Below are 14,354 nucleotides of genomic sequence, written 5' to 3'. Positions count from 1 at the left end.
GATCTTTATGTAAAATTAGACGCCCGATTTGATGGCTTACTAAGAATTCCGAAAAAACGTATTTTTCATCGAAAAAAACACTAAAAATGTTTTTAAAATTCTCCCATTTTCCGTTACTCGACTGTAAAAAAATTTGGAACATGTCATTTTATGGGTAATTTAATATACTTTTCGAATCTACAATAACCCAGAAGGGTCATTTTTTCATTTAAAACAAAACTTTTCATTTTAAAATTTCGTGTTTTTTCTAACTTTGCAGGGTTATTTTTTAGAGTGTAACAATGTTCTACAAAGTTGTAGAGCAGACAATTACAAAAAATTTGATATAGAGACAAAAGGGGTTTGCTTATAAACATCACGAGGTATCGTGATTTTACGAAAAAAAGTTTTGAAAAAGTTGGTCGTCATCGATCAGGGCCGTTCATGGTCACCCGCGACAGACACGGACGACGAAACAAAGAGAAACGCAAAAAGTAACCTTTTCAAAACTTTTTTTCGTAATATCGCGATAACTCGTGATGTTTATAAGCAAAACCCTTATGTTTATATTTCAAAATTTGTGTAGTTTTCTGCTTTACAACTTTGTAGAACATTGTTACACTCTAAAAAATAACCCTGCAAAGTTAGAAAAAACACGAAATTTTAAAATGAAAAAATGACCCTTCTGGGACAATGTAGATTCGAAAAGTACATCAAATTTCCCATAAAATGACAGGTTCCAAAATTATTTACAGTCGAGTAACGGAAAATGGGAGAATTTTTAAAACGTTTTTATTGTTTTTTTCGATGAAAAATACGTTTTTTCGGAATTCGGAGTACGCCATCAAATCGGACGTCTAATTTTACATAAAAGTCCCTTTGACACCAAATTTCTATCTCATCACCGTTTCAGGCTGCAAATTATTGAAAAATACATCTTTTTTCGCATGTTCAAAAATGGAAGGGGTCGTACCGCCCCTCCGTCACGAGATATCAAAAAACGGACCTCGGATTCGTGATCAGGGACAAAAGTTACCCCTTAGGACAAAGTTTCACGCAAATCGAAGAGGGGTCAGGGCAACTTTTTCCGATTTCGTGTGAGTTGGTAGAGATATTTTATTTCGATGTTTTTGAATTTGAGATTAAATGAAAAAAAAAACATAGATTCTCTATTGTTTACATGAAAAAGTTTTCAAATTTTCTTTTAAAGTAAAACAGTTAAAAATGTTGTACCGTGTCTCAATGAACGGACCAAATTTACTGAGTTTTGGAGTGTATTAGGTAATTGTGCTAAATTTACAACTCTGTCGAATAATCAAATCAGAGGGTACCTCTTAAGATTTGCCAATATTTTAATTTTTTCTTGACACCCTAGTGTACAGCAACCAAAAAAGTTACTGTTGATATAATATAGATTTGATAATCTTATGACACTACGTTAACTATTTGTTAACTGCATCATCCGATTTCATATTCTTTAAAATTGACCAGGTATTATTATTTATTCCTTCTTTCAGAACCAATAAAAAATCAGCAATAAATGTCAAATTACATTACCGTATACATTTACATTTTCCAGAAATCGCCATCATTAACTTCAACAAACGGATAAATTTCTCATTTTCTGCCTATCGAAGCACAAAGCGCCGGTCACTTTCAGGTCCAACGTGAAAAATATCACTTTCCACCTGTAATGAGGCACAAAAACAAAAATGAAACACAATCATTCAGGCGAGAATCATTACCATTGACAGATACGAAATGGAAACAATCATACCTTGCGCGAGTAATTATTGATGAAATTCCCGGCTCGTGTTTCCTGTTGGGTGTCTTCCTTAATTGGGGTGGGGGTGGGAGACGTTCCGGTGGGAAATTATACCTGCCAAAGTCTATATTTGCTCGACGATGATTGTGTTTGTGCTCGTTTTGTGCGCCTCTTGTTGATGGTCGGTAAACAACGCCGCCGATGCGACGCGCGAGCTTTGGCCGGAAAAATTAGAGCTTTCGGCAAACTTGCGGCGTGTGTTGACGTTACGGATTCCGGAGATTTTATGTTTTGTTTGCTAGCGAAAAAGAAACGATGCTGGGAGGCTTTGGGATGGAATTTTAGGATTTTTCAGAAGCAAATGTTTAAACTTGAAAACAGTTAACAAACATTAAGAAAAAATGAAAAAAAAACAAAACTCCAAATTTAATAATATCTAATGTTTTCCTTCCTTACATCTCCTTTCTTTCAGGTGAACGGAGCGTGGACGTTGCCAAATTTCGTTTGTGATTTCTACATAGCAATGGATGTGATATGCTCAACGTCGTCTATATTTAATTTAGTTGCAATATCAATAGACAGGTAAGCGTAACTGACGAAATGGGCAGCTTTTGCATGAATCACATGAATACTATAATTCTCTTGTTGAAATCGGTGTTTTACCGGAAAATGTTTAGCTTTTGTTTCTTCTAATCGAAAAAAAAAGAAACTGTGAAAAAGTGACAATTGGTAAGGAGAAGATCGAATCAGAAAAATTATCTATAGCCAACAATATAAATAATTTACCTAACTTTTGAATTGATGTTCTGCTGATTCTGACTTACTTAATCGTAAAGTTAAGTGGTCCAAGTCCGGGATTTCTCGGGGCTACCCTCTGAAGGCAAACTATGACTTATATTTAGGATAAATTTGAGCTCATTCACACCACGGGAACTACTTCCACTATGTCCTTGAAGTTTGTGTGGCAAAAATGGACAAAATGTATCGAGAAGAGCAACTGTTTCAGTTTTTACCTGTGACGGGCAATAGTTATCCAATTTATTTCATTATTCGGATGAAAAAAAATCATTAAAATTTGAACTACTTTCCTGAAGAGCCGTCTGAGCCGTCTGAGCCGTCTGAGCAAAAGTGGCCAATTTCAGAAACTAATAACTTCTCATAAAAAAAATCCGAAAAATATGGTTTCTTCGGAAAAGTTGTTCAAAATTTAGTGAAGGTCCTACAGATAAGATGAAGATTGGATAACAATACATGTTGACAATTTTCCCCATACAAACTTCAGGCGATTAGAGGGAGGGGTTCCCGTGGTCATAAAGAGCTCAAATTTGGAATTTAGCCTAGTGATGGGTCAATCTTTTGTTTCAGGGGGTAGCCCCGAGAAAGCCCGGATTTGGACCACCCTAGTGGACATTGAATGCCTATGGAGCACTTCGAATGCGTTGTTGCAAAAGGAAAGAGAGAACTTTTTCCTTTCTGTTCAGGATATTCAATCTTTCTGGAATAATCTGAGAAAATATAAAGATAACGTCTAATGGGCAAATTGCCCAATAGGGTGACAGTAAAAAAATTTACATCAGGGATACGCTCTGATTCGATCCCTTAGGTACAAATAAGTATCTGTGCCAATTTTGAGCCAAATCGGCTCAGGTTAAGGGGTCGATCGTTGAAGTTTGTATGAAGAAAATCGCTAAAATGTATAAGGAAAAACATCGTTTCAGGATTTTGGCAGCAGGTTGCGCAAGTCTCTCCCAAAATTGCCCAAGTGTGAGATTCTTGTGGGAAATTTATTTTCTTACAACTTTTTCCAAGGGTGCAAAACGATCCGAGTCAATCCTGGTTTTTGGTGATTTTTTTAGTAAAAAGTGTATTCATATATACTTTCTATATACCCCTTATATTCCTTCAAAAAAAAAATACATTTTTTTAAACAATTATAGCTTGGGGGGCAAAATTTTTGTCCATAATTTTCTATTGCTCAAAAGCTGCATGTTTCTGTCTCCTAAAATATAACAAAACATTTCAAAAACTTAACAATATTGATAATGAGGAATTGATTTTTTATTAAAAAAAATAGTGAATTAAAAGTCGGCTCTCTAAATTCTCTACCAAAACCGGAAATGGATTTTATTTGTATTTTTTAATTTGGCTCAAACTTTGTGGGGGCCTTCCATAAGACCAAATATGCTATTTTGTGTCATTGGCTCACCCATACAAGTCTCCATACAATTTTGGCAGCTGTCCATACAAAAATGGTATGTAAATGTTCAAACAGCTGTAACTTTTGAGTGAATGTTCTGATCAATTTGGTGTCTTCGGCAAAGTTGTAGGTATTGTTGAGGACTTTTGAGAAAAAAATAGGTACACGGAAAAAAATTTGAGGATTTTTTCATCAACTTTTTTTTCCCAAAAACTCAATTTCCCAAAATACGTATTTTTTGATATGTTTGGTCAAAAAATCTGCCGCCGAGTTATGAATTTTTGAAAAAATAGTGATTTTTGGAAAAAATCGAAGTTTCATGATATTAGTAGTTTTTCAATTTTTAAAAATAGTGACCAAGAGTGACCATTTCTAAAAATATTTTTTTTCGGATTTTTGTCCCCTAAAACATATCAAAAAATCTCGAAAATCAAAAAATACGTATTTTGGGAAATTGCGTTTTAGTGAAAAAAAAGTTGATAAAAAAATCCTCAATTTTTTTTCCGTGTACCTATTTTTTCTCAATAGTCCTCAAAAATACCTACAACTTTGCCCAAGACACCAAATTGATCAGAAAATTCACTCAAAAGTTACAGCTGTTTGAATATTTATATACCATTTTTGTATGGACAGCTGCCAAAATTGTATGGAGACTTGTATGGGTGAACCAAGGACGCAAAATAGCTTATTTGGTCATAGGGAAGGCCCCCACAAAGTTTGAGTCAAATAAAAAAATACAAAAAATAAAAATGGTCGAAATTGGCCGATTTTGTAGAGGGTTGCTCATGTGTACAATTTTGTTTCTTTCGAATAGTACTCATCAATACCTACAACTTTCTGCAAGAGTGTAAAACGATCAGAAAATTCCTTCAAAAGATATTTTTTTAAATTCTCAAAACTATTCCAGAAGAGTTAAATTTTCAATATCACTCTGATCGTGAACCACCCTTATTTTCAACCAAACCCAAAGTTTCATTAAAATGACCTTTTCCAACCATTTTTTTCTCCAAAGTAATTATTTTAACTAAGGAAAAATTAAATTTTCAAAACTTTAAATCTGCTTATAACGAAGATACGCAAGCCGAAAGTGAAAAAAAGTTCAAACGAAAATTAGCTAATTTCGTTAAAAAGCTCATTGTAATTTTTCAAATTGCAAAAAATAAAATTATAAGCCTGTCAATGTAACCATGAAAGAGTGAACAAACAAAAATAATAATAAAATAAACCCATTATGCAATAAAAACCGGTAGTGTTTAAAAAATTAATAAAGTTTAACAAAAATGTTTGACATTGACATTCCAATATCCATGGCTGTGGAGTCGGATTTTCGTAAAATCGCAATACCTCGTGGCTTTTTAAGCAAACCCCTTATTTTGTTCTATATGAAAAAATAACCCTTTTGGGTCAATGTAGATTCGTAAAGTACATTAAATTTCCATTAAAACATTTTTTTACAACATGAGGTAACGGAAAATGGCAGAGTTTTTAAAACTTTTTCAGTGTTTTTTTTTTGGAAATCTGAGTACTCCATCGAATCGTGCGTCTAGTTTTACATAAAAGTTCCTTTGACACCAAATTTCTATCTCATCACCGTTTTGGGCTGCAAATTATTAAAAAACACCTCTTTTTTTCGCATGTTCAAAAATTAAACGGGTCGTACCACCCCTCCGTCACGAGATATCGAAAAACGGACTTCGGATTCATGATCAGGGACAAAAGTTACCCCTTAAGACAAAGTTTCACGCAAATCGAAGAGGGGTCGAAGCAACTGCTGTGTGAGTTGGCGGAGAATTACCCAATTACACAGTGGTCGGAAACGCAAATTTAGCAGTTTTTTTTTTCGAGCTTCGGTGCCTAAGAAGCATTTGTTAAAAATAAAATTCTTCATCTTTTGGGCAAAACGATATTAGGGTGGTCCAACAATTTCCAATGTTTTCAAAAACTATCTTCGCTTCTAGATGAGATAGAGGTATACTTTCTTCGGCAGTATTGTATTGCTAGCTATTTCAAACAACTTTGTCGAAGACACCAAATCTCTATCTCTTAATCTTATCATTCTACAGCATTTTATATGAAAAGCAGTAGGGTGGCCCATCAAAAAATTGTTTTTATTGCGTATCTTTTTTGTATCATTTTTGGCAATTTTGGTGTCTTGAAGACATATTTAGAGCATAAAAATACGCGTCTTTTGAAATGTCAACAAAGTCGCTAGGTCATTTTGGTAAAAAGTTACAGCGTTTTTAAAGTTTTTAATAGGCCTTTTTCAATCGTTGTATCTTTTCGAGGGGGACACAAAAAATACGCTCTGCGGTGCATCTGAAAGCTCAAAACTTCTTCTTTAATATGAATATAACATCTCAAAAGGGTTTTTCTTAAACCCAAGTTGCAGCGATTTAAAAATGGTCATTTTATGAGATTTTGTACCATGCTCTATGAGAATATTTACATGAATGTCGCATTAATCAGTATCAAAACTGCTCTTAATGAGCTCAAATGCAGGTAAAATTGGTTTGTGAACAAACGTGGTGTAACCTGGTTTTTATGGCAACTAGGGTGGACTTAGATGACCTAGGGTGGTTCATATTCGTTCTACCTATGCTTATGCTTATGCTTTTGCTAGGGTGGTTCATATTCGTTCACTCTTATAAGATATGATTTTTTTTTAAATTCGCATAGAAAGAAAAATAAAAAAAACATTTAAAATTGAAAAAACATAATCTGTTTTAAATAGTAAAGCAGCTGAGGATATGATATCTGATTACGGAATCGACGTAACACCTTATAATGTGGCCCTCTTAAACCTTGCGGTTTCGTTAACGGATCCACAGGTGTGTATCGTTCTTTTTGCGACAAGACTCCGCCTCCCGGGTCTCCTAAGTGTGAAGGTATGGCACGGGGAGAGGGCACCGAATACCTATATTTTACACTTAGAATTTTTTTGATATCTGATTAGGGTGGCTCAAATTAATTGGTAAATAAAAAGATTAAAGATTACATTATTTCTCTACGTTTTCGTAAATCGACTTTTATGTGTATTTTTTTAATAGGATAAAACTTTCCATGCCTTTTCTTTGACAAAAGGAGTCACTTTGTATAATTATTATGCCAAAACGAGGATCCTTTTCCAATTTATATCTTTTTACCTAAAAATGCAAATAATGATAACGGTTCATTTAATCAAAAAAAAAAATAGTACCAGGTTTTGCAACAATACCTGAACACTAGCCTAAAAGATGTTTCCCAACAAATAAAACAAATTTTCAGAAATAAAATAAGAGTTTCGAGAAATGAACTTCAAATATTAATTTCTAAAGTGTGCATTTTTCCCTGAAACTATTTCTAAGGGTTCAAATCATAACCTACAACTTTTTAAAGACGCTAAATCGATAAGAAAATGTATCATTTTTACGAATATTCACATTCCCATTTTGTACGGGCAAAATTGTATGAAGCTTTGTATGGAACAACTAATGATGCAAAATGGCACCCTTTTACACAGTAAATGCATGGAAAGTTTTATCCTATTAAAAAAATACAAATAAAAGTCTATTTACGAAAACGTAGGGTAATAAAAGTATGTTAAAATACATTTTCTATTGAATAAAATCATTAATCTTTAATCTTTTGATTTTCTAATTAATTTGGGCCACCCTATTTTGATATCATATCATCAGCTGTTTTACTATTTAAAACACGTAATGTTTTTTTTAATTTTAAATGTTTTTTTTTTATTTTTCTTTCTATGCGAATTAAAAAAAATATATCTTATAAGAGTGAACGAATATGAACCACCCTAGGTCATCTAAGTCCACCCTAGTTGCCATAAAAACAAGGTTACACCACGTTTGTTCACAAACCAATTTTACCTGCATTTGAGCTCATTAAGAGCAGTTTATATATAAAAAAAATATATATCAGAACAAAAATATATATCAGAACAAATTTAATTAAACTCTAATTGCAATTTTAAATAAAATTATAACAAATAATTTATCGAAATCCCAGAGAATTCCTCATGAGAAATAATATATTTGAGCTTTTAAATTGCTAAAAATAAAGCCAAAGGCACGAGGAAACCTACTCAAAGTGATGAAATAGTTTCGTGCTCTCCTTCGGTATGGTCACACAGAAGAAAGACTTGCTGCCGGAGCGTGCACTTTTGTATTTAGACAAATATTTTCCTACATTTTGCGAGCAATTCATCACGGCTAACGGTCAAAGATGGAGAGCTGTTCGTCGAATTTTCCTCCTCGGGTAATTGAAAATGAAACGAAACATTGGTTGAAATAAGGTTTCTCCAAGCCATAATAACCTTAAATATTTAAAATTTGTTAATCAATTCTACGATTGAAATTTGTACAATGTGTTACATGCATTATGAATTTTTAACAAGAAAATCATTTTAATTTTCATTTAATCACTGTGAAACTGTACAATTGCGTGCTCGTTTCGAATGCAAATGCCACAAATGTGTTTCCTTTTCCAACTTTCTCCCTCTTCTAGCACATATTTATGGCTTGATACCCAGCAATTTTCATCACATAATCACTCATGCAATCGTGCGAGGGACCAAAAGTGGGGATTCCTTTTCGTGCAATTTACATGCAATGCGAACAAGTCCCCCCCCTCTCTTCTTTTCACGTGGAAAGTGGAACGTAATTTTTCCTGCAAGCAAACGTTGATCAATCGCAAGTGAAACGGCGATGCAAATGTGGAATTGTACCAACTAGAGAGTGGTTGTAGCGGGGGAGGGAGTGGGTTGCAAATGGAAAATCGTAGCAAATCTCTACCTTGCCATTACGTTTGCTGCTGCTGCTGTTCTGGATTTTCATCTTTTGGAATATAATATCGAAGCTTTTCTTCATCGTTTTGGATGTCGTCGTCGCAGTCTTCGTGTTTGCACTCGTTATTGCTTCCTCATACATATTCGATTGCGATTGCGATGATCAGCGGGCGAGCAAGCACCGGAAACATGTTGCCACACTGAACTTTGCTCCCAACCTCCTCCCCCTTAAGGTCAGGAGCTTTTTTCCGCTCTCTTTTTCTTCGCGCAGCTGATGCATTTGCTCCAGATGTGAAAAAGGGGGATGACTGAGTGTGTTCAATCAAAGTTGTGCAACCGGGTTGGGATTACACAGCAGCAGCAAATTTATTATGATTTATGTCTGAAGAGCGCATCTGAATTTGGCATAGATTACTCGCTTTTTCTCTCTGCAAGCAAAAATTGCATGATTGCACATCATATTCCAATCGCTTTGGTTGATTGTGTTTTCAAATACAAATATTATACAGTCGATTGTTTTACATAACTGCTGAGGTGCTGTTGAATTCGTTGGATTTTGAGATCAGATAAAATCGAATAAATTCAACACATTTTTTTATTATAATTTAGATCAATTATCATTTTTCTTGTGATTTGTTGATTAACATAAATGTTGAACATGTTTTGTCGATTCTTTTGATAGCAAAAATCAGATTAAAAATGCTGCAATAAATTAAGGGTCAATAAATTTTGCAAAAAAAAATAAACCAATAAATTTTCAATGACATTTGACTTAAAAACATTACTTAATCCACCGTTAGGTGGTTGGTGCCTTCCTCACATTCATAAAGTCAATGCATTCAGTAAAAATAGCAACATTCCCCCTTAACATGTTTTTTGTATTGAAAGCATTGATTATTTAATAAGTTGGGAGGGGGAGGAAATGAGGATAGGAAAAATGAAAGGTGGGAAAGGGATAATATGGATATATCATTTGATCAATAGAATATTATATAAAATAAGGGAAAAAAATCTTCTATCAAATAATGATAGATAAAATGGATAGATCTCACCAAATCAAGATTCAGATTCAACGATCCATAATAAACCTCCTTCACAAGCAAAATTCCGATCCATCGGCTTGGTAGATTTCGTAGGGATCGGAACCCAACATTCCAATTTCCTTGGAACAGCTTCCCGACGTCTTCAACGATATCCATACGAAAAGAAAGTAGAAATCCCTTCTGGACCAACACTCGGAAGACTTCACTCTTTCTGCAGAAATGTCCAGTTCTTCGCTTTGGCAGCTTACACCTCACAAAGTTTTCCGCGGATGATGACATTACAACCAACTGTCAGAAAAGGCAAAATACGGATCTAATATCTGGTTTAGACACTTTAATTTTCCAAAATTTTCCTAGAAGGTTAATTTTAAATCCGAAAAAAAACATGACGCAGCAAAAAAATTTCACGCCCGCACGCACCCATAGGCAATGTTGTTAGTGATTCGCCCATTTTTTAAGTTCACCGTTTTCACTAAAAGTTATGTTTTCATCATCAATCTTTTATTTATTTTCTCTATCTGCTAGATATTTTTCAGGGAAGACAAATTGTAATTTTTGGACAATTTTTAAAAAGTATGGAACAAATTTTATATTATGCTCTTCTGCATTTTTTTTGTAATATTGTTTTAATCGCACTAGATTTTTTTTAAATTACTTTAATAAATATTCAAATCATTAGTATCTGAACAATTCTCTGAGGTTTCAGTCATAAGATTTTATGTATTTTTTAATCCGGCTGAAACTTTTTTGGTGCCTTTGGTATGCCAAAAATAGCCATTTTGCCTCATTCGTTTGTCCATATAATTTTCCATACAAATTTGGCAACTGTCCATACAAAAATGATATATGATAATTTAATCTTTTGAAGGATTTTTTTGATCGATTTAGTGTCTTGGGCAAAGTTGCTGGTTTGGATAAGGACAAATTGAAAAAAAAAAATGATACACGGTAAAAGTTTTTTTTGATGATTTTTAATTCCTTTTTTTGCCTAGTGGCAATAAAACTATTTATATTTTATTTTTATTTTCTTATAGTTTTAAATGTACTTGATGAGCTCATTTTTCAGAAATTTTCAGAATGTGCAAAAAAACTTTGACCATGTTACGAATTTTTGAATCAAAACTAATGTTTTCAAAAAATCGAAATATTGGTCACATAAATTTTTAAACCTCAGTTTTTCAATGGATAGTACTTTAGTGAAATTTTGATAAAGTGCACCGTTATTTTTAGGTCATTTTCAGGTAACTGGTTTTGAAAATAGTCGCAATTATTTATGTTTTAAATATGTAAGTGCCCAAGTTTGACCACTTTTGAAAAAAAAGTTTTGAAAAGCTGAGAAAATTCTCCATTTTTGCTTTTTTGAACTTTGTTGATACGAGCCTTAGTTGCTGAGATATTACCATGCAAAGATTTAAAATCAGGAAAATGGATGTTTTCTAAGTCTTACACAGAAAAAAAAAATCATGGTAATATTACATCTGGGAAGGGGTACATCTTTTATGTCAGAAAAAAGGTGTAATTTTACCTCTGGAAATGTGTAATTTTACCACTTTTCTGGTGTAATGTCACTTTTTCAGTCTAAATTGAGGTAAAATTACATCATAAAAGAGTTAATATTCAACCTTCCAAAATTACAGCTTCCAAATTTACATTATTTTTTTCTGTGTACCCGAACAACCCACCATTTTGTAATGTCGATATCTCAGCAACCATTGGTCCGAATTTCCATGTTACAGTATGAAACATTCGTGAAATTTTCCGATCTTTCTATAATTTAACCATTTTAATTTTAGCCATTTGCGGGTAATTTTTCAGCAAAAATAAATGTTATATTAATTTTGTAATAGTGTGAGGATTTGACCTTTTGGCAATCGCGCTATAGTGTAGTTTGTGCACCGTTTGTAAGAGGGGCCAAAAACGCGACTTCCGAAAGGTTGAAACAGTGATTGCAAAGAGCTGAGAAAAATCTCTCTATTTTTCATTCCTAGACTTTCAATTAAAAAATGCAAGAAAAATTCTAAAAATTGATTAAAACAGAAAAAAGTTGTGTGGATGTTTTACAACCAAGCTTCATTATACAATTGACAATTTCTCGGAAACAATCGGTTCGATTTTCAACGAAAAAAAAAATCTAATTTTCCGATTATTTCAATGCAGGGCTGACTCTTTTAAAACGGTCATTCTAAATGTTTCAGTGAATTAAAAATAAATTGGGGTGTTTCTTTAATTTGTGCATTTTTTTTTTGAAACAATAAATATCACAAAAAGCTTAATAAATTGTAACAGTCATGCTTCTGTATTTAAAATCCATAAATTATAGTAAATATCATATTTTCTAAAGTGTTACGTAGGATGTTTATGAAGGATTTTCAAGTTTTTAATCGTTTTTAAAGTTTGAAAATACTTTATTTGATTAACTTTACAAAAAACTACGTTTTTCACAATATCTCAACAGTTTAAAAATCGATAAAATAAATATTTTGATAATTTGAAAAAAAAATTAATATAAATTTAGATGGAAAGGGAAACAAAACCTTGAAGAAAAAATATAATGAATTTAGTACAAGAGAAATCTCAATAATATATTGGTAACAATATGACCGATTTTCAATGTTCCAAATGAATCTGTTGTTGAATGTGATGTTCTTGTAATAACGAATATTTTTAAATTTTGAATCGAAATTTTGAATATTAATGTTTTAAAATTTACCAAAAAACTGCGAATAGTTGTGATTTTTTGACAAGATTGAAAAATGAAAATACAGGTTAATGGATTTTATGGCAAATCCCAAGTAACATGTTTTCCCAGGAGTTCTACAAGAGCTCTTCAAGATAGCTACATTATAGCAGTTTGGACCGCGGTAGGATAAAACTCTCTTCAAGTACTCTTCCAAACTCCTGAAGAAGTTTTGAAAAGAATTTTATCCTACCGCGGTCCAAACTGCTATGCTGTAGCTATCTTGAAGAGCTCTTGTAGAACTCCTGGAAAAAAATGTAACTTGAAATGTAAAATTTCTTGAAGAGAGCATAGAAATTGTAAGGAAGGAAATGTTCTTACATTTTGTTCGAAGGAATATAATTAATTTGAATATTGTGGTTCTGGATGTAAAGAGAATTTTAGAAGAAGAAATATTGTTAGATTTTCTGTTCTTGAAAAACAAACTATTTTTGATTCAAAAAAGGTCTGACTTTTGAAACATTTATTTTTTCTCTACATTTAAAATATTTTCACTCAAAAAAAGTTCTTACTCCTCTCAAAAAAGTCTCTAAAAAGCAATTTAAAAAAATGTTCACGCTTGCAAAAAGTTTTTTTATGAGTTTAAACTCAAGTCATTGTCATTTTTTTTTATTTCACTGTTTTAATTTATTTTTGAGGTTTTGTTCCTCTTTCCATGACCATGCCGAGGGTTTACAAAATAATACCATTAATTAACAAGAATAAACAATCAGAATTGCTTTCAAGGTGCCACATCTAAAACAGTGTTTTGAAATCTTGTTGAGTAATGTTTTGAAACCTATCCACTTAATAGGCTCACTGAGCTGTCTGAAGTGTTTACAACAAAAAAAAAAAAAAAAAACAAAACAAAAACCTAAATATCTGAAAAAAAAATATCACTGGGCAGCAAATGACCAAGAACTTTAAAGCTGCCAGAATTAAATGAATTAACACCAACAACAAAACATAAACATCACCGGAAGAATATTTAGAAAAATCTGTTTTCTTGAAAAATACGATACACCGTTACTTTTGACGTGGAAATCACAGAAACTTATTATCGAACTTGATGAACACTTTTAGAAAAATTCTGAACAGTTTCTACCATCTTTAATGTCGCCATTTCCTGAGATTGACCTCTCCCTCCACTGTCAACTCCAACCGCGACTTGTTGATTTGTTGTCTCAACATAGCGCGTCCACCTGGCACAACAACTCGTGCAACAACACTGACAATCGCTTCCTCTCACTCTGCTCACCAACTGCTGGAAGGATGCAATTGTTATTCAAACGCGCAACCACATTTCAGCAAACATCACGCAGAGAATTTCACGTCGCCAAAATTGAATCCGCGAGTGTCCACGGGATGGCTTATTTGAGTGTGCAAATACGTGGAAATGCCCGTTTTCTGTCAGGGTCCAAAAATTGGCAAATTTGTACGCCGATCAGATCGGGGCTGTAAACTTTGAAGCAATTGAACGGGGTGGGTTTTCTGGAAAATCAATTAACAATTAAAAATTATGTATCTTAGAATTTTGTTTAAAAAATAAAAAAAGATTTAGAAAAAAAGACATTATTCATTTTTTTAAATCAAATTTAAGCACAACGGGAAATTACCCCTTAACAGGAAATGGGATTGAATTGCAGCTTTCGAACTGTTCGTAACTGGCACAGAATGCACCAATTATGGGCAAACCGACAGCAGACAGCATTGTCCAAATTGCTCCGCCGTTTATAGTTTCCCGGTGGTCACCTTTGGCATTTTACGGTAAAGGTGAAAGCATTAAACTCGCTGCGACATCCTTTTTGAATGTGCAACGTGTTCCGTTATTTTGAATTATTATTTTTGAATATAAACTTAAAGTTTATTAA

The 14,354-nt window shown here is 33.1% G+C and overlaps 1 protein-coding gene across 2 annotated transcripts in view; it reads left to right on the top strand.

Moving 5' to 3' along the window:
- The window catches only part of LOC6048694 (dopamine D2-like receptor), a 533,595-nt gene that overhangs the window by 461,176 nt on the left and 58,065 nt on the right, over positions 1-14,354 (top strand). For both annotated transcript variants that reach the window (XM_038262391.1, XM_038262392.1), the window contains exon 4: positions 2,217-2,326. In XM_038262391.1, coding sequence (XP_038118319.1) covers positions 2,217-2,326 — 110 coding nt within the window. The remainder of the gene's footprint in view (positions 1-2,216; positions 2,327-14,354) is intronic.

The sequence above is a fragment of the Culex quinquefasciatus genome, chromosome 3 (assembly GCF_015732765.1).
Source record: "Culex quinquefasciatus strain JHB chromosome 3, VPISU_Cqui_1.0_pri_paternal, whole genome shotgun sequence".
In the NCBI taxonomy this organism is placed as follows: domain Eukaryota; kingdom Metazoa; phylum Arthropoda; class Insecta; order Diptera; family Culicidae; genus Culex; species Culex quinquefasciatus.
The sequence above is the reverse complement of the archived record's forward strand: the minus strand, read 5'-3'. Positions and strand labels throughout refer to the sequence as shown.